Here is a 27,862-nt window from a genome sequence, read left to right as displayed (position 1 = left end):
TTCTATGTAAATTATACCCCAGAGTATAATAGTTGCACAATACAATTGCTTTTAGAACATTAATCTGTGCCTCAGAACCAGACAGTGCTGGGAATTCAATGGAAGGACATTTTTATTGCTACCCATGGTTTAATAGCTCCTGTTGCTAGGGCCTCTTCTGTATCCAGGAAGTTAGGGGACTTTTAAAAGGTGACGAAATTACTGGTAATTACTAAAACAATGTTCCAATGGAATTTAATTGTTTGTTTCCATGGTAGTGCTACTGGAGAACTTAATTGTTCCGATGCACGTTCCTTGACAACTGTTTCTTGAAAAACTTCTTCTGATGTATTGAGGTGTGGTGCAATTATTGTGTAGAGGTCAAACTAACGGATTGCAATCTTGGAATATTGAAAGGTAGCTTTTCATTTAGTTTTTCAGTATGCCACATCTAAAAAATGTTAGGTAGTGATAATTAGCTGACTGTATGCCTCATGTACTTCATTTTATAGATCTGCAATAGATTCAGAATCAATTATTAATGACCGGAATTCAATGAAACTTTATGGGAAGCTTCACTACCAAGAGGAGATGTGCATATTATCAGCCGGTTCTCGTCTAATGATTTTTCACAGAGTTATGTCCCTTTAAAATTTTCCATTGTACATATAGTGCAATTCTTGTCCGAGCTATTTCTCAGCAACTTATTACGGGAATTCAATGAAACTTTATGGGAAGCTTCACTACCAACAGGAGATGTGCATATTATTAGTCGGTTATGGTCGAATGATTTTTCACAGAGTTATGGCCCTTTGAAATTTTCCATAAACTGTACATATAGTGCAATTCTTGTCCGGGCTATTTCTCCCCAACTACTGACTGGAAGTCAATGAAGCTTTATGGGAAGCTTAACTACCTTGAGGAGATGCGCATGTTATTTGTGGGTTCTGGTTAGATGATATATTTAGAGAGTTATGGCCCTTTGAAATTTTTAAGTTGCTAAATCATCCATCGTATTTTTTGTCCAAAGTTATGCCCCTCAAGACGTTTCCTTTTATCTGAATATATAGTGCAATATTGTGACAAAAAAACAACTTTGGGGAGCATCACCCGTCTCCGACGGTTTCTTGTTTAAGTAATGTTTTCATGAAGGATACTTTCGGAATAGACTTAGTCATTGTTTTATGAAGCTAGGAGCGTTCAATAGAGAATGTATTTGACAGTCATGCTGCATTTAATAATTTGAAATATTAAAGGTAAAAGGCATGCTTTTATAGTCTGATTACTCACTATGATTCAATCGACTTTGACGTTTAGCCCCCGATCACTGGGATTTAAGTCGTCCGTTTACATATATTTCATATTATTAACAGATTATATTCATTTTAAAAGGTAGCAGATTATTATTTATCATCAATTTTACAAAGAGAAACAACACACATTTATTGTTCAGTTTTGCTGCAAACATTTTTGAAAACTATTTAAAAGGTTTTGAGCAAATTGCAATTTTTGTTATTCAGCATACCGTTTAGTGTTGGCTGAAGAATAAAAGTTACATGAGAGATTTGTATAAACGTTAGAAAACTGAAATATTGACAATGCAATAGTCTCATACTTCTTTAACAGCCAAATCTTGAGGCATTTGAGTTGGTGCCCTGGTAGAGGGAAGTTCAAAAACAACCAACCATGTTAGAGCCTATTCCAGTTCTATAATGAATGTAAAATGTTTTCAGAGAGCAAGGAAATTGAAAAATATATGAGACAAATTTATTGTCAGCTCAGCTTGTTAAGTACTTGTAACCTGTTAATTGTTATTAAAGACATAATATAATCCAATTTTCTGTTAAGTCTACGTTGTATAATAGCCTTACAGACAAGACTTCAGCAAATTGGAAAGTTTTTCCAGCTGATCACAATCCTCTAGGTGCTGTCAATTAAATAAGCAGATATTTTCAGGAAATAATTAAATTTCTTGCTAACTATTTTACTGCTATAGTAGTGCAAATCCACAAAATATTAAGACTCCTAGCTGAAACAAAAACAGCAACATTTTTACCATGCAAACAGAAGAAACAAATCAATTTCAAATGATTGCTCATATTAAAGATATTTGCTATCTCAAGCTGATATCTTTGACAGATAATTTCAAGCCAGTGATTTCTTGGCAAGTTGCTGTGCACTGTCTTCATGTTGCCAATCTATCTGTCCACTTTGATGACTCCTAAATTGGTGAGAGCCCTGTATGACAGTGAGCTTATAGCTTAATACAGAGATTTGGGAGAGCATTGGGCTGAGTTATGGTCATAATGTGAATCTAAATTGCTGAAGGTTGGTCAATGTGCGATAAAATACAGATATAGTGGTCTATATCCTACCATTGATTATTGTGCTACATACATTTTGAGCATTAAGTGGCAAACTAGAGTATCTTACGTAGAAATGTAAATAAAAAACTTTTTTATGCTAAACACTCGATCATTTCCAATGGATCATTGATTTGTTGTGATGGACCTCTTGCATGACAAGATTAAAAGTGTAATTTGGAACATGCTATTTTAACAGGTTGCATTTGGAAATTAAGGTTTAAAATTTTTTTTTTTTAAACAACCCTTTTGTTCCCTGCAAACATGGCTACTTAATATTGAACAGGCATATACATGTACAAGCTACACATATGAACTGTGGCCTCACAATGCTTGTTCATTATGTTGTTATGTGTTTAACCTGGTCCAGAAAATGTTTCTTTATATTAAACATGTTTTATTGCTACTGGTAATTGAAAGACATTCAATTTCTTTAGAATCCAGATCAATATAATGTTAGACATTTATTAAAAACACATGGGTTTTGAACTTTTTAACAAGAAAAGTTGACCTCTTCATTTTGTCTTATTGTCTGGAGCAATTTGTCACAAGCAGTCTTTATTCAATTTAATATCTTTAATTTCAGATGGTACAAATTTTCTCTGTCAGTAATGTCAAGAATTCAACTTCTGAAATCACACAAAAATCAATACAAATGACATTTAATTAAATACTTTCATCATTTTTTTTGCCGCAGCATTACTCTTAGGCTATGAAAGCTTTCAAGTTGAACCTCAATATGAAGATTATAGGGAAGCTCAGTGCACAAAACTCTTGCTCTGCACCTTATACTAATGAGTAATTGAACATTGTTATCCCCCGCCATAGGCGGAGGGATATTGTTTTGGCGTTGTCCGTCCCTCTGTCTGTCTTTCCATGCGTCTGTCCGTCCGGAACTTTTGTGTCCAGAGCCATATCTTGAGTGCTTTGACAGATTTCATTGAAACTCGGTATGAGTATATATACAGGATAAGAGGATGATGCACGCCCAATGGCATTGTACACCATCTGTTAATAATGGAGTTATGGCCCTTTGTATCCTAAAAAAAAGGCTCACTTTTGTGTCTGGAGCCATATCTTGGAAGTACTTTGGCGGATTTCATTGAAACTTGGTATGAGTATACATAAGGATAAGAGGATGATGCACACCAAATGGAAGTGTACACCATCTGTTAATAACTGAGTTATGGCCCTTTGTATCTTGAAAAAATGCTTTTTATTATAAGCTAAGAGCTTTATCTCTATTAACACATAAGCCAGACCCATGAAACCTGCCAAAGTTGTTCTCAATCATCTGGGGGTTCTTCACATTCAACACTCATAATCCTAGGGGCTAAGGTCAAGGTCACACATTGAGGTAAAAGGTCACAAATTTGATGAATTATTAATTATATTGTCATTCCTTTACTATGCATCAAGGGATTCTGTAATAACTGTCCACAATTGTTCTCCATTATCTAGCTGAGTGTCAAATATTATTAAAGATTCAGGTTGCTAGGGTCATGGTCAAAGTCACTCAAAAAGGTTGAAATCACTCATTTTGATTAAATATGCCTTATTTGATAAGGATTCTTCCATACTTAAATGGGTAATCATTCTCAAAATGTCCCGATGTAATTGTTATCAATTGTCAGGCACATTACCCTTCACTTATACCTTTTCTTTTAGTTCTACACCCATCCATGAACAAAATTTATTTAACGGGGGATATCAATTCAACGAATTTTCTTGTTAAATTTCACATTTTATGTTTTGTTCGGTATAAATGACAACTTGAAAAGTTATACGCAGATAGATCTCAATGAGGTGAAATGCAGTATTGAAGGAAGATTATTCTTCACCTCATAGTTTTGTTTATATTTTTACTTCTATAGTTTTTAGGAGCCTAACATTGTCTAGGTAAGTTATCAATATGAAACTTCACAAAAGTTTAGGAAAATAACAATGCACAAGAACTGTTTTTTCAGCCTTACGTACTTTTGTAGTGTATGCCCTTTGTTTATTTTCATTCTCAATTTCTGTCTAGAGCAGAAGTCTGTTCTTTGCGATATTTACCCATATTTCATGTAACTTATCTTGCATTATGCGACATATCTGACTCAAAAGCTCTGGCTTTTTGGTTTATTTTAATTTAATTCTGAAGAGATCACTCATTAGTCTATAAGTTGTGAAAATGATATTTCCAAATTCTAGATATTTTAAAAGTCTTATAAAAAGCAAAAAAAGATGCAAAACAAATTATGACCACCTGCTTCTAAGAATTGTTCTGTTAGCAAATTTATTCAATACAATAAAATGATAAGTTGGTTTCTTAATCCTAGTGATATTCATCAAACAATGTCATAAAGATACTATTATGGCCAGAAAAAGAATTAACCCTTAGCAAATTACAAAAAAAGCAGCTACAGTGCCAAGAAGAAATTGGGCAAAGATATATGATGTCATTAGTATTCTCATGGGGCACATTCTGGTCTAAGGGTAACAGGATTTGCCTACACTTTGATTAAATATAAGAGACATGCAACATCCAGGGCTGTCGCCAGTATTCAATGTAGGGATTATGGTTGCAGGATACTGTCATTGTGGCGCTGGGGATAATGGTGGTTACAAGCACGCATTACTGGACGAAACAGTGAAGAGAATTGATTGGTTTGAATGTTGGGGCCATAATAATGGTTTAGGGTATGACCTTTCTGTGCCTTAATTCGTAATTCGTGTAGTGCTGAAGAATGGGAGAAGAAGAACAAATTAATAATTATTGTGTGAATATATGAAATTATATTAAGCATCTTCAGGGCAAATGGAAAGGCAGGTGTGTAATAATTGAAGTTTTATGATATGGTTTAACATTGGCACACAATTTTCTTAAACATAAAAGGATTGAATGTCATTACGCACGAAAAGGAGAAATGACAATTATTTTCTCGTAAACAAGCTGTCTTACCTTTAAAAGTGTCCTCATGGTCAGTGTTTCATATATTTAAACTTCCCTTTTCATGTAGGATATTTAATCAATAATTTAGACCGTCTGAACTGTTTTGTTAGACAATTATTATGGTGAGTGTGATTTTGCTATCACAAAAATTAGCAGTATGTACAAACAATACACAGTTTTTAGCTATTACTTGGGAGCAGGAAAGTTACCAGCCTACCTTTTTTACAACTGAGAATCTGAGAGGACCAGCCGGGGGCTGTCATTAATGTGACAAGCTCGAACTGTTTACAAGAAAATAATTGTAGTCATGGGAAAATGATTTCCCTGAAGGTCACAATCTTTTTTCTAATAATTTTTATGCCCCCTTTCAAAGAAAAGAGGGTATATAGTTTTCGCACTGTCAGTCTGTCACACTTTTCATGTCCACTCTCTAATTCAAATAGTTTTCATCCGATCTTTACCAAATTGGTCAGAAGTTGTATCTAGACAATATCTAGGTCAAGTTCAAATGTGGATCATGCCGGGTAAAAAAACTAGGTCACGGGGTCACTTAGTGCATTTCAAGGATTTAGGATGGTGTCCGCTCTCTAATTAAAGTAGTGTTCATCTGAACTTTACCAAACTTGGTCAGAAGTTGTATCAAGACAATATCTAGGTCAAGTTCCAATATGGGTCATGCCGGGTCAAAAACTAAGTTACTGGGTCACTTAGTGCATTTCAAGGATTTAGCATGGTGTCCGCTCTCTAATTGAAGTAGTTTTTATCTGATCTTTACCAAACTTGGTCAGAAGTTGTATCAAGACAATATCTAGGTCAAGTTCGAATATGGGTCATGCAGGGTCAAAAACTAGGTCACGGGGTCACTTAGTGCATTTTAAGGATTTAGCATGGTGTCCGCTCTCTAGTTTATGTGGCTTTCTGATTTATTTTGATATTCTAAGACGTTTTTATGCCCCCGAAGGAGGGCATATAGTGATTGGACTGTTCGTCAGTCTGTCCGTCACACTTTGCTTTTAGATTTTGAAAAATGCTCATAACTTCTATGTCGCTTCAGATAGCAATTTCATAGCGTGATAGCATGCATGTGTATATGGACAAGGCCTTTCCATACGCACACAAATTTTGACCCCTGTGACCTTGACCTTGAACTTAGGGTCCGCGTTTAGGTTTCGAAATCTGCATTTAGATTTCGAAAAAAGCTCATAACTTCTACCAAGAAGAAGGGGGCATAAGTCATCCTATGGTGACAGCTCTTGTTTGTTGCTGCAATTATTAATTGTGTCATAAAACAATCCAACCCACTTCATCAGAAGTAGTATTATCTGTTCTAGATCTCTCTGACTCCATTTATTAAAATCTTTTATCTTGAAGTAAAAATCTTTCATGTAGATGAAATCATCATTATTTCATAGGCAGACATTTTAATCTGCTCTTTAAGACTCACTAAGTCTCTCATTACCTCAAGTAAGACACAGCTTTGGAAATTGAGATGCTTAAGTATTGCATCAAGGAATGATGGATCTAATAGAGATAAAAACAAATACCAGTTTTATTAAATGCATGTCTATAAGAATTGATCACATTTATTTCTCAAACCTGCTTAGCATTTTTATGTCCCCGGTGGGGTGGCATATAGCAGTTGAACTGTCCGTCAGTCAGTATGTCAGTCAGTCTGTCCGTCCGTCCGAAAAAACTTTAACATTGGCCATAACTTTTTCACTATTGAAGATAGCAACTTGATATTTGGCATGCATTTGTTCTCATGGAGCTGAACATTTTGAGTGGTGAAATGTAAAGGTCAAGGTCATCCTTCAAGGTCAAATGTAAAATATATGGCGTCTGTCCGTTCGCAAAACTTTAACATTGGCCATAACTTTTTCAATATTGAAGATAGCAACTTGATATTTGGCATGCATGTGTATCTCATGAAGCTGTGCATTTTGATTGATGGAAGTTCAAGGTCAAGGTCATCCTTCAAGGTCAAAGTTATTTAATTTTTTTTAATTCAAAGCGGCGTTCTCATGAAGCTGCACATTTTGAGTGGAGGAAGTTCAAGGTCAAGGTCATCCTTCAAGGTCAAAGGTCAAAAAATAATAATTTCAAAGCGGCGTTCTCATGAAGCTGCACATTTTGAGTGGTGGAAGTTCAAGGTCAAGGTCATCCTTCAAGGTCAAGGTCTTCCTTCAAGGTCAAAGGTAAAAAAAAATCAAAGCTGCGCAATAGGGGGCATTGTGTTTCTGACGAACACATCTCTTGTTTATTTCAATAAAAAAAATGCCGGAGGGGACTTATGGTTTTGTCTCCGTCCGTCCGTCACACTTTTCTGGATCCTGCGATAACTATAAAAGTTCTTAATATTTTTTCATGAAACTTGGAACATGGATAGATGGCAATATGGACATTATGCATGGCATTTCATTTTGATCCTACGTCAAAAATAATGGTTGCTTTGGCAACAAATAGAGTAGAAATACTGCTGAAAATGGTGGTTTTTCTGGATCCTAAGATAACTTTTAAAGTTCTTAATATTTTTTCATGAAACTTGAAATATGGATAGATGGCAATATAGACAATATGCACGTCATTACATTTTGTTCGGACGTAACAAATTTTGGTTGCTATGGCAACAAATAGACTAGACATACAGCTGAAAATGGTGGTTTTCTGGATCCTGCAAGAACTTTTAAAGTTCTTAATATTTTTTCATGTAACTTGAAACATGAATAGATGGCAATATGGACATTATGCACGTCATTTCATTTGTTCAGAGGTAAAAAATTCTGGTTGCTATGGCAACAAATAGACTAGAAATACTGCTGAAAATGGTGGTTTTCTGGATCCTGCAATAACTTTTAAAGTTCTTAATATTTATTCATGAAACTTGAAATATGGATAGATGGCAATATGGACATTATGCACGTCATTTCATTTTGTTCCTAAATAAAAAATTTTGGTTGCTATGGCAACAAATATATATATATATAAAAGTCTGGAATTTCTGACAATGGTGGAGCGGGTAGGGGACTTATATTGCTTGACAATAGTCTTGTTTATTCTGTTTAGTTTTCTGGCTTGTGAAACATAACAAATAGAATCAAGCTATAATGACCAGTAATACCATAAACAATGAAGGGGTAACCATTTGCCATTCAAAGAAGCAGCTTCTGTTCATTACATGTTATGTGCAGAGTTTAAAAATATGATTTATTGAGCTGCAAAGATTAATTATATATCTCCTAACAGATAATTCCGGAAAAAAAGCATTTTGTCTTGCAGACATATCAGTAAGTTCTTGCAAGTTATTAAATAAACTGCAGTTTAATTTGATAGTGTGATTATTAAATATTTCTAAATTAAAAAACTTAGAATTAATTATTTTGTATGCTCAATTTTGGGGGGAGCATAGAGTCGCCGCTTTGTCTGTCCGTCTGTCTGTGTGTCCGTCCGTGCACAATTTTTGTCCGGGCTATTTCTCAGCAACTAATGACCGGAATTCAATGAAACTTTATGGGAAGCTTCACTACCAAGAGGAGATGTGCATATTATCAGCCGGTTCTGGTCGGATGATTTTTCACAGAGTTATGGCCCTTAGAAAGTTTTGAAATTTTCCATTAAATGCACATATAGTGCAATTCTTGTCCGGGCTATTTCTGAGCAACTAATGACCAGAATTCAATGAAACTTTATGGGAAGCTTCACTACCAAGAGGAGATGTGCATATTATCAGCGTGTTCTGGTCGGATGATTTTTGTATTCTCCCCCAAAATTTATTTTTGGGGGAGCATATGGCCCTTTGAAATTTTCTATAAAAAAATTCTTGTCCCCCCAACTACTGTGCCCTCAAGACGTTTCCTTTTATCTGAATATATAGTGCAATATTGTGACAAAAAAAACCTTTGGGGAGCATCACCGGTCTTCGACAGTTTCTTGTTTCTTCAGTATTAGACATAAATGAACTGGCAAACTATTATATTATGTTCTGGGTGTAAATATCACTTAAAGGAATTTTCATTCACTTAAAACAGAGCAAAAGTTTGAGTACTTCCAGGGCCCTCAATCTGTCAAATCCACGACAGAAATTCGGTCACATTCCCCCCCTGAAAAGTATACTTTTTTCCCCTTTTTGGGGGAAAAATTCCCCCCTTAAATATTTTTTTATTTTATACATAGATGTCTCATGATTATTATATCTCAATTCTATTTTAATTTAATCTTTTTTTAAACATACTAAATTATGAAATAAGCAATGAATATAGTGCAAACATGTACAAATGTAATAATCAGAGAGTAACTAAAAAATCCCCCAAAAAGGGAAACGCCGCGAAAATTCCCCCTGCTATGGGTAGCGACCCCCTTCCCCTAAAATGGATTGAGGGCCCTGACTTCAATATTGTTTGCTGCATCTTCAAGAACACCACAACAGAAACAGCATTTTCAAACCCTCATTTACAATTGCAGAAGTTTAATTTAAAATTATGCTTGTTTCAATTTCCGAGCCGCCATGTGCATGCTTCATGTAGCCAGGAGTGTTCCAGTACATGTAGCATCAATCTCTTCAGTTCATGGTCCAATCACCACACAATCATCAGTTTCTGCTGTATGGCTATCATGGGACCGTTTTTCCCTGGTGTTTCTACTTAAATTGTTGTTCCTCATAAAACATTCACCATTCTCTCTTCCTAGCTGCATTAGATAGCTCTGCAATCAGAAAATTGTGTTGACAACTCATTGGAATAATTGATGGTTTTTCATGTTAGCTTTTCCATTTATTTACAATTAAAATTTAATAAAAATATTTCTATGTACATGTATCTTTTTTCTGAAATCTGTTGGTTTTACAAACTGACAGTTACCTACCTATTCATACAAAGATAATTACCATATACTGTATTATGTTTAAGGAATTATTACATTAATTAATGTATTTTACAGAGGGCATAAATTATTTATGAAAGAACTCTATTACCTCATGTACAAATGTACATTATAGTTTGGGTGTTAATGATTAAATTGAATTGTAGAGAATTGGGATGGCTTTGTACTACTGGGATTTATATATTTACCATTGTATTGGAAATGTTCAATACATTTACATCTGTGACTAGGACAGGCTTGATAGAATCTTAAAAGTAATAAAGAGCAACAACAATCATCAGATTTGTGTGATCTGTTAAAACTAAAAATTAAATGCTTACTGGTATATCAGTAAACATCTAAACAACAGGCTACAGTTGAATGTTCATATTTTTTTTGTTCAGCATATTTTATAATATGCCAATACACTACTTAACTTTTGAATGAAGTGATGCACTGATAACCGCCAATCCATGAGAATGTATGTATATTATATGGTTGTATGTGATTCAAATTCAGTGGTTCTACCACTAGGAAATATGTTTGATAGCTTTGGGTGCACACTAATATTGTAAACCTTGGTATGTTAGTGATTAAGTGGCATGAATGGATCTGAATAACTGGGAAATATTGGGGTAATCTTTGAGTATCATAGGTATGTAACGATAAATCATTGGGCAAAAAAAGAGAGAAAAAAGCAAACTGTTTTCTCAGTCAACAAATCTTAATGAGTACTTTGTGACATATATATTTTATGATGAGTCTTTATTGTTTTGTAATACATACAGCATTAACATCAAACATTTATGTATGCTATGTAAAAACAGTTTATATGTGGTTTGTTTTTCAGAGAAAAAACTTCAATTAGTTTAAGTGATGTACTTAACTATTATAACTGTATTCTATGTAAATTATTCTCCAGAGTATAATAATTGCATAATGCATGCTTTGACAACAGAGGTCTGTGCCTGAACAACACAGTGCTGGGAATTAATAAGAATGACATTTTTATTGCTACCCATGGTTTAATAGCTCCTGTTGCTATGGTGTCTTTTGTATCCAGGAAGTAAGGGGACTTTTAAAAGGTGACGAAATTACCAGTAATTACTAAGTCAATGTTTCAGTGGAATTTAATTGTTCGTTACCATGGTAGTGCTACTGGAGAACTTAATTGCCTTGACAAATATGTTTCTAAAAGCTTCTGCTGCTGTATTATGGTATTGTGCAATGATTGCGTACAGGACATATTAATGGATCGCAATTGGAAAATTAAAAGGTTGTTTTTCATTTTATATTTTTATGCCCCCAGTAGGGTGACATATAGCAGTTGAACTGTCTGTCAGTCCGTTCTTCGGTCTGTCAGTCCGTCCGAAAACTTTAACATTGGCCATTACTTTTGCAATATTGAAGATAGCAACTTGATATTTGGCATGCATGTGTCCAAAGGGAAGTAACAAGCTTTAGAGGGAGATAATTTCTATTTATCATTTTGCAGGTACAGATCATTTTTACAAGGGAAGTAATATTTTTTAAAGGGATAATTTCAAAAACAAAAATAAATAAATCAAAGCAGCACAGTAGGGGGCATTGTGTTTATGACTAGACAAACACATCTCTTGTTAGCTTATCTATTTTTTGAAAAAAAAAAATGAGCTATTGTCATCACCTTGGTGTCTGCGTCGCCGTCCGGTTAAGTTTTGCGTTTAGGTCCACTTTTCTCATAAAGCATCAATGCTATTGCTTTCAAACTTGGTACACTTACTAACTTACATGAGAGGACTGGGCAGGCAAAGTTAGATAACTCTGGCTTGCATTTTGACAGAATTATGTGCCCTTTTTATACTTAGAAAATTGAAAATTTTGGTTAAGTTTTGTGTTTAGGTCCATTTTATTCCTTAAGTATCAAAGCTATTGCTTTCATACTTGCACCACTTACTAACTATCATAAGGGGACTGTGCAGGCAAAGTTATGTAACTCTGACTGGCATTTTGACAGAATTATGTGCCCTTTTTATACTTAGAAAATTAAAAAATTTGGTTAAGTTTTGTGTTTAGGTCCACTTTTTTCCTAAAGTATCAAAGCTATTGCTTTCATACTTGCAACACTTACTAACTATCATAAGGGGACTGTGCAGGCAAAGTTATGTAACTCCGACTGGTTGATGGAATTATGGGCCCTTTATACTTGAAAATTTGGTTTAGTTTTGTGTTTTGGTCCACTTTACCCCTTAAGTATCATAGATATTGCTTTCATACTTGGAACACTCGCAAACTATCATAAGGGGACAGTAAAGGACAAGTTGCATAACTCAGGTTGTCATTTTTACGGAATTATGGCCCTTTTTTGACTTAGTAACTTTGAATATATGGTTACATTTTGTGTTCAGATCCACTTTACTTCTAAAGTATCAAGGCTATTGCTTTTAAACTTCAAATACTTTCATGCTTTCATGAGGGTACTGTACCTGGCAAGTTGAATTTTACCTTGACCTTTGAATGACCTTGACTCTCAAGGTCAAATTATTAAATTTTGCTAAAATTGCAATAAATTTCTTTATTTATGATTAGATTTGATTGATACTTTGACAAAACAACTCTTTCCTGACATACCACAATAGACTCCACCGTAACCATCCCTCAACCCCCCCCCCCCCCCCCATTATTTTTTATTATTATTAAAGATCAACTTATAAATGACCACCACACCCTCACACTATACCCCCCAACCCCCACCCAAAAAAAATAATTCTAATGCCCCCGGTAGGGTGGCATATAGCAGTAAAACTGTCCGTCAGTATGTCAGTATCTCAGTCAGTCTGTCCGTCCGTCGGAAAAAACTTTAACATTGAACATTGGCCATAACTTTTTCACTTTCGAAGATAGCAACTTGATATTTGGCATGCATGTGTATCTCATGGAGCTGCACATTTTGAGTGGTGAAAGGTCAAGTTCAAGGTCATCCTTCACGGTCAAATGTCAAATTTATGGTGTCTGTCCGTCCGAAAACTTTAACATTGGCCATCACTTTTTCAATATTGAAGATAGCAACTTGATATTTGGCATGCATGTGTATCTCATGGAGCTGAACATTTTGAGTGGTGTAAGGTGAAGGTCAAGGTCATCCTTCAAGGTAAATGTCAAATATATGGCATCTGTCCGTCTGAAAACTTTAACATTGGCCATAACTTTTTAAATATTGAAGATAGCAACTTGATATTTGGCATGCATGTGTATCTCATGAAGCTGCACATTTTGAGTTGTGGAAGTTCAAGGTCAAGGTCATCTTTCAAGGTAATTTTTTTTTTTAAATTCAAAGCGGCGTTCTCATGAAGCTGCACATTTTGAGTGGTGGAAGTTCAAGGTCAAGGGTATCCTTCAAGGTCAAGGTCATCCTTCAAGGTCAAAGGTAAAAAATAATAATTTCAAAGCGGCGTTATCATGAAGCTGCACATTTTGAGTAGTGGAAGTTCAAGGTCAAGGTCTTCCTTCAAGGTCAAGGTCATCCTTCAAGGTCAAATGTATTTTTTTTTACAAGAATTCAAAGCGGCGTTATCATGAAGCTGCACATTTTGAGTGGTGGAAGTTCAAGGTCAAGGTCATCCTTCAAGGTAAAAAAACATCAAAAAAATTCAAAGCTGCGTTCTCATAACGCTGCACATTTTGAGTGGTGGAAGTTCAAGGTCAAGGTCATCCTTCAAGGTCAAGGTCATCTTTCAAGTTCAAAGGTCAAAAAAAAATAATTCAAAGCGGCTTTCTCATGAAGCTGTACATTTTGAGTGGTGGAAGTTCAAGGTCAAGGTCATTCTTCAAGGTCAAGATCATCCTTCAAGGTAAAAAAATAAATAGATAATTTCAAAGCGGCATTCTCATGAAGCTGCACATTTTGAGTGGTGGAAGTTCAAGGTCAAGGTCATTCTTCTAGGTCAAGGTTATCCTTCAACGTCAAAGGTCAAAAAATAAATAATTTCAAAGCGGCGTTATCATGAAGCTGCACATTTTGAGTGGTGGAAGTTCAAGGTCATTCTTCAAGGTCAAGGTCATCCTTCAAGGTCAAAGGTCATAAATATATATTTCAAAGTGGCGTTCTCATAAAGCTGCACATTTTGAGTGGTGGTAGTTCAAGGTCAAGGTCATCCTTCAAGGTCAAAGGTAAAAGAACACATTTTTTTTTCAAAGCGGCGCAATAGGGGGCACTGTGTTTCTGACAAACACATTTCTTGTTTTTTTTCAAACATGGTTAAAAAACACAAATATTTATTTTTATTATTTTATTTTTGAAATACTGTCCCACCATCCCACTCAAGAATCCCCTCCCCCCCAAAAAAAATAAATATTTTTTTTGCATTTTTTTGTGCATTTTTGGAAGATAATGTAATTAATGACCACACCCCCACACTATACACCCCTCTCCACTCCACCCCTCCCTCCTTTGTGATTGAAATTGAGATAGGTCCCTACACCTTTAAAAAGGAAAATAGATGAGCAGTCTGCACCCACAAGGCGGTGCTCTTGTTGATACATGTATTTGGGTAAATTATGCTTAAATCTGTCTATCACTGAACAAATTACAAAGTATCATTAAAACACACTATAAATGATGAATGCATGACTATCTTAAAAAGTTAAGGTATAAATAATACACTGCAACGCCGATATATCGCGGACCGTTATATCGCGCTGTCCAATATATCGCGCTTTGGCTATGGCTCCCAAAAATCCGACGAGCATGATCACTAAATGACATGTTTTAATCTGAGAATTCGCTAACTTAAGCAAAAAACCGGTTCTAGCTAGTATTAACACACAATATTTCGCGGCTTACTATGGTACGCAGTGAAGCGTGAAAAACTGTCAATTAGTGACAATGTTGTTTACACAAGGCTGGGGTTGTTTTTAACACTTAGGAAATATTCAATTAGTGTCATTGCAAAGGTAATAATGGCAGTATACTGGTATATAAATCGTTAAATTTCGGTTCTGGTCATGAATTTCTTTGTCCTGATAAAAAGCGCGCGAAAATTGGCGTGGGTGTATTTATTTGTAAATAAAAATTTTGTAGCCGGTACAACATTGCGATATTTTAATTTCCGTTAAAAGTTTCGTTGTAAATTTCAACAAAAGAACCGCGGTATCTCGCGAATTATGTGGAATTGACATTTCCCCTTAATAAAATATAATTAAAACACGCGGTATCGTTACCGTTACGCTAAGGGCAAATTCGAACCTATGCACAAAATATTTTATACGTTTTTCACGGCAAGAATTTTTTATTTTTGCTGATTCGCAGAGATCGTACATGAAAATAAAAAACATAATTTACATTTTGGTTTTATGATAAATACACAGATACTTATGAAGAAATGAAAACGTTTATTGTAGAATTGGTTTGCAATTATTACAATACAAATATGTAGCAGCACTGTATATAAAATGAAAACATTAGAGAAATTTGACAAGTTCACCGCAATATAATTAAGTTAGACATTTCTCAAGTTATATCGCGCGCCGGATATATCGCGCTCGCGATCTTTGGACCCCACCAACCGCGATATATCGGCGTTGCAGTGTAGTTGAGTGTACCGGTATTCGCCTTAAACTGCGTTTTCATAGATCAGTTTCATGTTGATTATAATAATTTTTCATGAAGGATACTTTCCAAGTAGACTTGGTTATTATTGATTCATTAAGCTGGCACTGTGCAATAGGGAATGTATTTAACAGTTATGGGGCATATCATTATTTGATATGAATATTGCATGTTAGATATAGTTTATATTTGATTAAAAGATAGCAGATTACTAGTTATCACTCATTTTACATCGAAAAACATTTAACAAATTGCATTTTACTCTTCAGTTTTATAGAAGTTTTTGTTTTGTTGCTCAGAATACCCTTTTTTTGGTTAAAGTATAACAAATACATGAGACATATGAACTGAAATGAACTGAAATATTGACAATGAAAAAGAGCCTGCTAGTTTGTTAAGGACTCTGGTTGTTACAGACTGATCTTGAGGCTTTTGAGTGGTTCCTTGATGAGTGAAATTCAGGTCTTACAGACCTGTTAGAGCCTTTTCCCATATTATTCCTGTTTAATAGTGAATGTAAAATGTTTAAAGAGAGCGGGGAAATTAAATAAAATATGAGAGAGATTTCATTTGGTTCAGCTTGTGAAGTACTTGTAAGGTGTTAATTGTTATTGAGGAGTCCAGCTCGTGAGGTACTTGTAATGTGTTAATTGTTATAGCTTGTGAAGTACTTGTAATGAGTTAATTGTTATAGTTTGTGAAGTACTTGTAATGTGTTAATTGTTATAGCTTGTGAAATACTTGTAATGTGTTAATTGTTATAGCGTGTGAAGGTCTTGTAATGTATTAATTGTTATAGCTTGTGAAGTACTTGTAATGTGTTAATTGTTATAGCTTGTGAAGTACTTGTAAGGTGTTACTTGTTATTGAGGAGTCTCATTCAGACTCAATAGTATCCAATTTTCTGTTCACTCTTTTGTGTATAATGTCATTACAGACAGGACTTGAACAAATAGGAAAGTTTTCCACCTGATCACAATTGAGGTGCTTCCAATTAAATGTGCAGACATTTAAGGAAAAATGAGTTTATTGCTAAATGTTCAATATTAAGACTCAATCTTCTGATCACTTAAATAAAAAACAACAACATTCCTGCAAACAATCAAACAAAACGATTTCCTATGATCATGATCAGTCAGATATTTGCTGTCTGTAGCTGATATCTTTGACAGATAATTTGTAGTCAGTGGTTTCTCAGCAAGTTGCTGTGTACTGTCTCAATGTTGCCAATCTATCTGTCAGACTCCTGAATTGGTGAGAGCCGCTGTATGACAGTGAGCTTATAGCTTAATACAGAGATTTGGGAGAGCGTTGGGCTGAGTTATGGTCATAATGTGAATCTAAATTGCTGAAGGTTGGTCAATGTGCAATAAAATACAGATATAGTGGTCTATATCCTACCATTGATTATTGTGCTACTTACATGTCCAGTGTTAAGTGGCAAACTATGGTATCTTACGTAAAAATGTCAGAAGAATAAAGCACTTTCACACTAAACCCTTGATTGTTCTAATTCTGAATGCACATTGATTTGTTGTGGTTGAACACATGCATGATTAGAACAAGATTGATTTAATGAACATGCTTTGTTAACATGCATGATGCATGTTAAAGATTAAGACAAGTCAGACTTGCATTATATACAAAAATATGTTTGTTTGCCAACATGCTGAATTAATTTTACACATTTGTTTTGCCCTGTTTTACAAACCCTCATTAATTGTCATGACCTGCAGTTATTTAATTGAGGTTTGATTTATTAATTATTAATATATATGTTTGGCTTCTTAATATTCTACTGGTTTAAAACTTAGTACACTTATGAAATTTGACCACATGATGCTGGCAGGTAACTTTTCTTTATTAAATTATGTTGAAGTGCTAAAACTGGAAATATTGTTTAATCTTAAACATGTTTCATTGCTAAGTGGAAGACATTCTCAATTTCTTAGGAATATGGATCAATATTACTTAACACATTGATTAAAAAAAGATGGTTTTAGGACTTTGTAACTTTAAAAGTTGATTTCCTCATTTTGTCTTATTATCTGGAGCAATTTCTCACTAGCAGTCTTTATTCAATTTATTATCTGAAATTCAGGATGGGGGATGGAATGCAAATTTTCTCTGTCAGAAAATTGTTAGGAATTCTTTTTTATGACAGGCCTTTTCCTGGCGTATCTAGGGGTCTGTTAAAAGGACCCATTTCCAAAGCAAAATGGTATAAAAAAAAATAATGCAGAAATGTAGAAAAAAATCTTCTAATTTGAGTTATTATAAAAAGTTTTAGTTTTTCCCTTAAGTCAGTGGACTTTTCGCATGAAAAAAAACATAATTTGCAATATTGTTATCTTTCGCTTTACTTTTTGAAGAAAAGGAAAACTAGTCTTCTCATGTCAGTTTCATATTTAATACTAGTTAATTGAATAACCTATTTATTTAGTATGAAGACTTGTAGCCACACATAATTTATCAATATGTGGAACACATAATTAAATTAATTAGGAAAAAAATATTCTTTCGCTTTAAATCATTGGTTTCATTACATGAGAATGTTGATGTTTGCAGAGTTTGCAATTTATTTGCACATTATGAATATGTATATGTAGACCTGCTTTTAATATTTAACCGATGACAATAAAGTTATGTAGTTAATACAGGATTAAACCATGACTTGTACGTTAGCCACATTAAATCTATTCCCAGTTATTTAATATATAAAGGAATCTTTGAAGATATTTAATCAAGTAAGTTTACCATTGAATGGTTAGGTGGGATTATGGGCAGAATTTTCTTACAACCACAACAATCTTATGTTTGAAACTTATGTTTGAAATTGCAACAGTGGCAACAAGTTTGGTAGTGTTTGTTTTGTGGATTTGGCACTTAAATAAGTCTTGATCTTTTTACTGCAATAGTCTTTAAGTGTTGAGGAAGCATCTTGAGAGATTTTATGACGTTCTTGTGGTACAGTGTTTCTTTATTAAAATGTAATAAGAATATGACATATGAATGCTTTTTGTGAAGTAAAAATGTGTTGTTTGTGTTATTATTAATATTGATATTGGACTATGACCTAATAATTACTGAATGTATAGAAATTGATTTATGGATGTTAATCAATAACATTTATCCAGAATATCAAAAGAATTAATTATTGTTCATATTTAGTGATCAAAACCTAAGAAACCTGAGGTATGTACATGTAAGTCAGCATACAAATAGCACTGTAAAAAGACTGGTACTTCTTTTTCAAAAACATGATAAAAGCGAAAACCAGGTACCCTATACAGGCTTAGGTACTGCAATTTTGCTGTTAACCCATTTATGCCTAGCATCTAGAAAATAGGCCTTGAAGGCAAATAGCATAGACCCAGATGAGACGTAGAATGATGGGGCGTCTCATCAGGGTCTGCGCTGTTTGCTTAAAGGAATTTCTGTAAGAAATATTATAAATATACTAGACATCCCTAATTTTGGAAATAAATTTACTCAATTTAGAATGATGGGAGAGTCCACTAGGCATAAATGGGTTAAAATGGTTTTCTACAGGTACTCTTGCATGTTGTAACACAGTTTTGTTTCTGTTTCAGTTTCTGAGATAATCAAGCACAAGGTTTCCAGTACAATTAAACCAGGAAGACAGATTTCGATCGTTTCTCGACGCGGGTTCTAAGATAACGGGAAGTCATGTGTGGATGCTGTGGGGACAAAGTAAGACAAACAGGGCCCATGATATTAAAGTACCCTTAGTATGTCTTAGCTTCTCTCTGTGCAGACCTGTGTCAGAATGTTTTTATGCATCAAGTAGGGTGGCATATAGCAGTAGCACTGTCTGTCTGTCTGTCTGTCTGTCTGTCTGTTTGGCATTCCATTTTCCGGACATTTACCTAAACGCTTTCAGATATTGACCTGATGTTTGGTTTGCGTGTCTACCTATAAGTGACCTACAGATGAAGTGTGAGTTTTGATGTGGTCCATTGATTTTTTGGCAAAGTTATGTATCTTGGACTCTCTAATAACCGTTTATCCAGATTTGTTATTTAAGAAAAGCTTGCAGAAATTCAGCTGATTTTTGGTGTGTGAGTCTACCTACATGACTTACAGATGAAGTGTGAGTTTCATTCCGGTCCATTGAGTTATGGGTCTTGGACTTTACAATTTTCTGTAAAATAGTTGCTGTGCGGTTTCAAAGCGCAGTAGTGGCATTGTGTTTCACAAACATAGGTCTTTTTAAAGCTGTTATCAAATCTTAAATTTATTTTAATAACAAAGTTTTTGAGCTTCAATTTAAAAATAGAACTTGTAAACATTATTATTTAAAAAAGAGAAAATAGGCAGTTTCGAAACGGCTTTACCCTAAATAATGATATAATTATAGACACATATTTCATGTATTCTTCAAAATCCTCATCAGAAACTAGTGTATTTTGAAACGCACAATTATACAAAGCGCACTCTAGAAAAACTGGGCTCAATTAATGTTCATGAAGAATTGTTACAGATAAGCATGTGCAGGCAGTCTTGTATTAACAAGTTAAGACACAATTATAATGTGCTAATTTTATGGTATGTTTTTTGCTTATCATAAAGAAATATTCTTATTTTATACTTTCCGGTGGTTTATAGAGAAATATAAGCGAATTAAAACTGATAATTTCACTGTTTCAAACAGTGAAAATTATCAGTGAAAATTATCGATAATTTTCACTATTTACTGTGAAATGACGTCATCATCACAACGAAATTCTTTAGTTAAACTCTTTAACAATGTATTTAAACGGTTAAAAAAAGCATAAAATAAAAAGAAAATTTGTTGGATTCAGTGGAATATTGATTTTAATTCACTCGTGATCATAGAAAATATATATTTTCACTCGTGGCTGCACCACTCTTGAAAATACTATTTTCTATGATCACTCGTGAATTAAAATCGATAATCCACCGAATCCAACAAATATCCTCTATATCTGTTTTGGTTATTTCATCTTTTGTAACTGTATAAGTACTCCAAGTAAATATAGATGTTGTTCTACCATTTCATCTTCTCTTACTCCTTCAGCTCAACATTTGGGATGTTTCTCATTGCACTTTTTGTATCTAATTGGCAGTAATACATGATCACACAAATGGAAGTTTATTTATTGTTTACATTTTTTAATTGGGAGTATCTGATGATGGTAAAGACATTATTATAAATAATGGTATATTAGTTCTATCTGAAATTCAAGATGCAGCTGCTGAACTGCATTGTTTTGAAGTTTGTGGGATTTTACAAATGACTTGAACATTTCTGTAGCTTGACATGATGTTCGACTAAAAATATTATCATATTGGTATTATAAACAAAGGATTGATATTTTTATGCCCCCCTTCGAAGAAGAGGGAGTATATTGCTTTGCTCATGTCGGTCTGTCGGTCGGTCCGTCCACCAGGTGGTTGTCAGACGATAACTCAATAACGCTTGGGTCTAGGATCATGAAACTTCATAGGTACATTGATCATGACTCACAGATGACCCCTATTGATTTTGAGGTCACTAGGTCAAAGGTCAAGGTCACGGTGACCAGAAATAGTAAAATGGTTTTTGAATGATAACTCAAGAACGCATTCACCTAGGATCATGAAACTTCATGGGTAGATTGATCATGACTTGCAGATGACCCCTATTGATTTTGAGGTCACTAGGTCAAAGGTCAAGGTCACGGTGACCCGAAACAGTAAAATGGTTTCGGGATGATAACTCAAGAACGCATACGCCTAGGATCATGAAACTTCATGGGTAGATTGATCATGACTCGCAGATGACCCCTATTGATTTTGAGGACACTAGGTCAAAGGTCAAGGTCACGGTGACCCGAAATAGTAAAATGGTTTTCGGATGATAACTCAAGAACGCATATGCATAGGATCATGAAACTTCATAGGTAGATTGATCATGACTTGCAGATGACCCCTATTGATTTTGAGGTCACAAGGTCAAAGGTCAAGGTCACGGTGACCCGAAATAGTAAAATGATTTTCGGATGATAACTCAAGAACGCTTTTGCCTAGGATCATGACACTTCATAGGTACATTGATCGTGACCCGCAGATGACCCCTATTGATTTTCAGGTCTAAGGTCAAGGTCACAGTGACAAAAATCGTATTCACACAATGGCTGCCACTACAACGGACAGCCCATATGGGGGGCATGCATGTTTTACAAACAGCCCTTGTTAATAATTGAAGTATGGTTTTGTTAGTACAGAAAACCACTTGGATATAACCTTTTATTGGCGTTAAGACTTGGAGATAAATGTATATATTTTCTTTAATGTAAGAAAGGGTTCAGTTGTGGATTATCAATGATTGTTAATCTGTAACTTCGACTTAAGCACTGAATGTAAAAAGGTGCTGCCTGTGTCACACAAGTGAAATAGGGATTTTTAACCAGGTTTTCCGAAGGAAAAAACTGGTTATTAGATTGGTGAATGCGGGCGGGCTGGCTGGCTGGCTGGCTGGCTGGCGGGCTGGCGGGCTGGCGGGCTGGCTGGCGGGCTGGCGGGCGGGAGGAACAAGCTTGTCCGGGCCAAAACTATGTCGTTCATTGTCAGATTTTAAAATCATTTGGCACATTTGTTCACCATCATTGGACGGTGTGTCGCGCGAAATAATTGCGTCGAAATCTCCAAGGTCAAGGTCACACTTTGAGTTTAAAGGTCAAAAATGGCCATAAATGAGCTTGTACTGGCCATAACTATGTCATTCATTGTGAGATTTTAAAATCATTTGCCACATTTGTTCACCATAATGGGACGGTGTGTCGCACGAAAGAATCACGTCAATATCTCCAATGTCAAGGTCGCCACGACTAAAAATAGATTAAAAAAAAACAAACTTACAAAGGGGGTTAATTTTGTTTGTTCATTTCAAAAGTTCAGTTTGAGTTTTCTCCCTTTATCAGATTTTTTTTCACAATGAAAACCTGGTTTTGTGACAATTTTGTCCCTTGTTAATCCTGAGCTGATATAATAATCAAATATACATATATATGGGGTAATGTTGTACGCAAAGGAGGTACATTGGATGTACATGTATGAATCGATCACTCAACTTTATAATGGACATTATCTTCACAAAAGTATGTCTTCATCTAGCATTTACAAGTCACATGACTGAATAGAAATGTAACTCTATCTGTATTGCTTTAAGCTCTATTTTATTCATCACTTCCATGAAAGTGTTTGGCATTTAAGACTTTCCAGTTGAACCACAAGATCCATAATTTGTGAATCTGGCATCTTAGAGAACCCATACATAAGAATTACTGAGAAATATATGTTTGTCTTTCTGATTTACTACTCTAACCAATTTGATATTGATTCGTGCGGAAATGAACAAACATCATTATGCAAACATGATTACCTTACTCAGTCAATCAATACATGTATGAAGTAGCATTGATATAGATTTTCTCAGGCAGTCTCAACCATTTCATATTTGTGACAGTTTTATGAAGCTACCATTCAAGTTTTACTATGGGCCAGATGTTTTTAGATAGGGGCATGAAGGTATAACAAATTTATGTTGAAAACAGTCTATAATGACCCATTCATTTTATAAACATGAGACCAATAAAACAAAATAAGGGAAAAACAACAACAACATGCAAATATTTTAAGATTAAATCTTATAATTATATTACAATTTTAGAATAAAAAGAAATGTGAAGGATGTGGTGCACCATTACTATCATAACATTCCAGTTTATTACTTCAGCATGTTCTAAAGATAATATTTATTTTACCTGTGCATCATACATTTACATGCTGATTAACTCATATATGCCTTAGGCAAGTGCCTTTTTTATGCCTCCCTTAGGAGAAGGCGACCTTTTGTCTGCCAGTCTTTGCAAAGTTTCCTATCTCATGACTGCACAGACTTATATACGATGACATTTTAATGTAATGTACTAAGAATATTGAGTCTCTCATATTTCTTTTAGAAAGGTTTTCACAATTGTTTTATTGAAATGTATATATATATATATATAATATGTATCATGAAGAGTGAGACTGAAATAAATTATTAAACCATTTGACGCACATGCATTAAGCATATAACTCCAGAACGAGGCTTCCTTGAGTTGTCTCCCTTTCAGAGCGAGGAGAAGGCAGATCTGACCCATCCCGTGAAGAGCCGAGGATGTACGGACATACTGGTGCTGCTCGTCTTCATACTCTTCTGGGTCGGAATGGTACGTGATCAACAGTCAGTGGTATACAGTATACGGTATACAGAATGGTATACAGTCAGTGGTATATAGTATACGGTATAAAGAATGGTATACAGTCAGTTGATATAAGCCATGAAAATGGTCCATTTTTCATATAATTTCCTTGGTGGAAAAGATGTTTTGTTTGTCAGATGTACTAAAAATCATGAAAGCAGGGACTTCATAGTCATAACCAGGTATACTTAAAATCATGAAAGCAGAGACTTCATAGTCATAACCAGTTATACTTAAAATCATGAAACCAGAGACTTCATAGTCATAACCAGGTATACTTAAAATCGTGAAACCAGAGACTTCATAGTCATAACCAGGTATACTTAAATCATGAAACCAGAGACTTCATAGTCATAACCAGGTATACTTAAAATCATGAAACCAGAGACTTCATAGTCATAACCAGGAATACTTAAAATAATGAAACCAGAGACTTCATAGTCATAACCAGGTATACTTAAAATCATGAAACCAGAGACTTCATAGTCATAATCAGGTATACTTAAAATCATGAAACCAGAGACTTCATAGTCATAACCAGGTATACTTAAAATCATGAAACCAGAGACTTCATAGTCATAACCAGGTATACTTAAAATCATGAAACCAGAGACTTCATAGTCATAATCAGGTATACTTAAAATCATGAAACCAGAGACTTCATAGTCATAACCAGGTATACTTAAAATCATGAAACCAGAGACTTCAGAGTCATAACCAGGTATACTTAAAATCATGAAATCAGAGACTTCATAGTCATAACAAGGTATGGTTAAAATCATGAAATCAGAGACTTCAGAGACAAAACCAGGTTTAATGCATGTGAATAAAGTATCATATTTGATTATCATTTGCAGTTTGCACAGGCTTATCAGGGTATAAACTTTCCTTTTTTTATGGAATTTTTGGTTTAAAGGAAGTTTCATTGAAACAAAAATCTTGTGTTGGCAGGAAGTGTCATCCCAGTTCTGACTGCTTTAAAATCATGGGCCCTGTCATCTGTGACAATATTTTACGCTCATGTATTAAGCATGGTTTTTACAGAGACCTGCTCGTTTTCATACTTGGTCCAATGTCAGTTTTTTTTCTATATTTGTATTGCCTAATGAAAATATAATGATTCAGTGAAATGAGTTTAATTCAGAAAATAATTCATGTGGCTATTATCAAAACAATAAAGTTATGCTCTCTCAATAAATTGTGCAATGTTCATAAATAAGTGAACTTGTCTGAACGTATGTGAACTTGTATTTATTATGCTAATAAATGTATTTCCTATATTTATAAAACTTTCAAGTCAAAACTTCAAGTAAACAGCTTTCTTGCTTTCATTTAGAATACTTTTAACTGCTACTGGATAAAATAATGTTTTATGCGTCAGTAGATTATCCTTTAATGTTTAATTTGAATGGAAGGAATTTGTTCATCAGTTGCTGAATTTACGATCGTGTTTTTACGACAGTGATTTTGCTAGTAATTTTATGATAGTGATTTTAGTGTCTGGGATTCATCTAATGATTAAGAATTTTATAAGTTTTCTTATTAAATGGGCTGGTTGACCTACTATACAATTTTATGCCCCCAAAGGAGGGCATATAGTGATCGCACTGTGTCCGTCTGTCGTTCCGTCTGTCTGTCTGTCCGTCACACTTTGCGTTTAGGTTTCGAAAAAATGCTCATAACCTCTATGTCGCTTAAGATGTAACATTCATATTTGGTATGCATGTGTATATGGACAAGGCCTTCCCAATACGCAAACAAATTTTGACCCCTTTGACCTTGACCTTTAACTTAGGGTCAGCGTTTAGGTTTTGAAAAATGTGATTAGGTTTCGAAAAATGCTCATATCATCTATCAAAGTGTTTATCGAGGTCATATGTCATCCTATGGAGACAGCTCTTGTTCAGTCTTAAAAAATATTTATATTGGACTCAATATATATAATAATATCGGACATAGAGCACGTTTCAAATATAAAGCTTAAGGCTTTATATGCAATTAAGCTAAAATAAATAGATTTAAACTAAACTAAATAATTTTATGTTTATTTAAGTCTATCTATGGTATCTGAAACACAATTAGTAAACAAAGAAAAAGTTATAATAGATTCAACTGTACTTCCATATGTCAAGTATGACATTCAATTTGATATATCACCCTTAATTGTGCATCTGATAAGGCTTTATATGGCAGAAGAACACATCAGAATAGGAAACATATTTTATGATTTATCTCAAACGGTTTGAATTATTAGAGAACATGTGTTCTGCTAATGGCCTGTAAGTCCTAAAGACGAACTGCGGATGAATAATTTATTGCTCCCAGAGTTTCCAGGGTCTCATCTGCGAAAGAGATATGGGTATCGAATTTCTTATGATGTATTTCACTTCAGAATGTCCTGGAATTGTCTTGAAATGGAATCGAGTAGATGTCCTGTCGATAAAATCTTCAGGGGACTGCTAATGAACCCTGAATTTGTCATAAAATTAAGAGACAGGAGCCTGGTTTATTGATTAGAAATCTTAGAAATATCAATTACTGCTGGACTGTGATCAGTTGTAAAAAGAACAATACTGTAACTAAGCGTTAGCAGGTTTTTTTTTGGCCCGATTTTATAGCTGAAATTCCGCTATGTTCCCAATCCCAAAAAGTATACTTTTTTCCCAAAATGTGGCAAAAATTTCCCAATTCCCCCCCCCCCCCCCCCCAAACAAAAATATCTTTTTTTTTTTTTAGAAAGAAGTGTCTTATGCGTATTTTATCTCAATTTTAATTTAATTCCATCTAACAAAGTATTATATGATTTTGTTCTTTTAATTTGAATGATTATAAAGAGTTACATCATATTTAGTATTTCCCTAATCAGTGGACTTTTCGTGTGGAAAAAAAGGCTAATGAATTTATTTTCCCAATTTCATGAAAATGCCGATAAAATTCCCAATTCCAAAGCCATGGGCTATCTTCCCAAAAAGTGGAAACAAAACCCTGGTTAGATAAGCTTGAAGTTGGGTCACCACATCTTGCAATATTCTTTGACCAGTCTCAATGCTTTTGTGACATTTAAGTTTTTTAATTCTTTTGTTTATATGTACCTGTAAAATTACTATAAGAATATTTATGTGATTTAACTCAAGCATGTGCGTAGTCATTAGATTTGTTAATAGATTAAAACAATTAAAGAGTGATACTTGTTAATTTCTTTGCCCATGTGATTTGTTACCTTTCAATATTACACAACACGCTACTTTTTAAACATTTTTTGGGTAAATTATTTTATTCAAATGCTTTTCATTATGAATATACAAATATATGTTTTTCACAGTCATATAGAGTTAGAAAAAAACTACAACAAAACATTTAATGACTATTAATGTCATTTTAGCAAATAGCTTAATGAGCTATACTGCTAAACATTTCCTTGTATGAAGCCTTAAGTGCAAAACATCCATATCACTTTCTTTTTTATTTTCGGTTTTCAATTTTAGCTTACAACATGTGTGTGGGTCATTGTGTGAAGTCACCTACCAAGTTCCATTACTTTAACCTGCACTTTAGTAGAAAATATAAACATTTTTGTACAATGAAATGTTTGGTTTACCTTTGTTTGTGACTTATCCATTTCTTTGTATCTACTATAGATATTGAAATAAAACTTAATATTATTTGTTCAGGATCCTAAAGAACATTGACCTACCTATAACTTTAAGCAGCTTTTCAGTAGAAATATGCCATTTATGTACTTAAACTGTTTTTGTTAAGGTTTGAGTGCAAGATGAAATTTAGGCTTAAGTTTGCGTTTAGCCAGTGCATTTCTTGCTAGCCACTACAGATATTGAATTGAAACATCAAATATGTCTTGAGGATCATCATG

The 27,862-nt window shown here is 34.3% G+C and overlaps 1 protein-coding gene across 13 annotated transcripts in view; it reads left to right on the top strand.

The window, feature by feature from the left end:
* The window catches only part of LOC127862981 (choline transporter-like protein 1), a 103,561-nt gene that overhangs the window by 36,769 nt on the left and 38,930 nt on the right, over positions 1–27,862 (top strand). For 11 of the 13 annotated variants that reach the window (XM_052402261.1, XM_052402274.1, XM_052402273.1 and 8 more), the window contains exons 2-3: positions 19,312–19,432; positions 23,863–23,958. In XM_052402261.1, the coding sequence (XP_052258221.1) occupies positions 19,409–19,432; positions 23,863–23,958 (120 nt within the window). In that variant the 5' untranslated portion in view covers positions 19,312–19,408. Of the gene's footprint in view, positions 1–10,646; positions 10,787–17,543; positions 17,568–19,311; positions 19,433–23,862; positions 23,959–27,862 lie in introns of those variants that run through there. The other 2 variants (XM_052402266.1, XM_052402269.1) reach the window with 2 other exon arrangements.

Source organism: Dreissena polymorpha, chromosome 16, assembly GCF_020536995.1.
Source record: "Dreissena polymorpha isolate Duluth1 chromosome 16, UMN_Dpol_1.0, whole genome shotgun sequence".
NCBI classification, from domain to species: domain Eukaryota; kingdom Metazoa; phylum Mollusca; class Bivalvia; order Myida; family Dreissenidae; genus Dreissena; species Dreissena polymorpha.
This window is presented reverse-complemented; position numbering and strand designations above follow the sequence as displayed.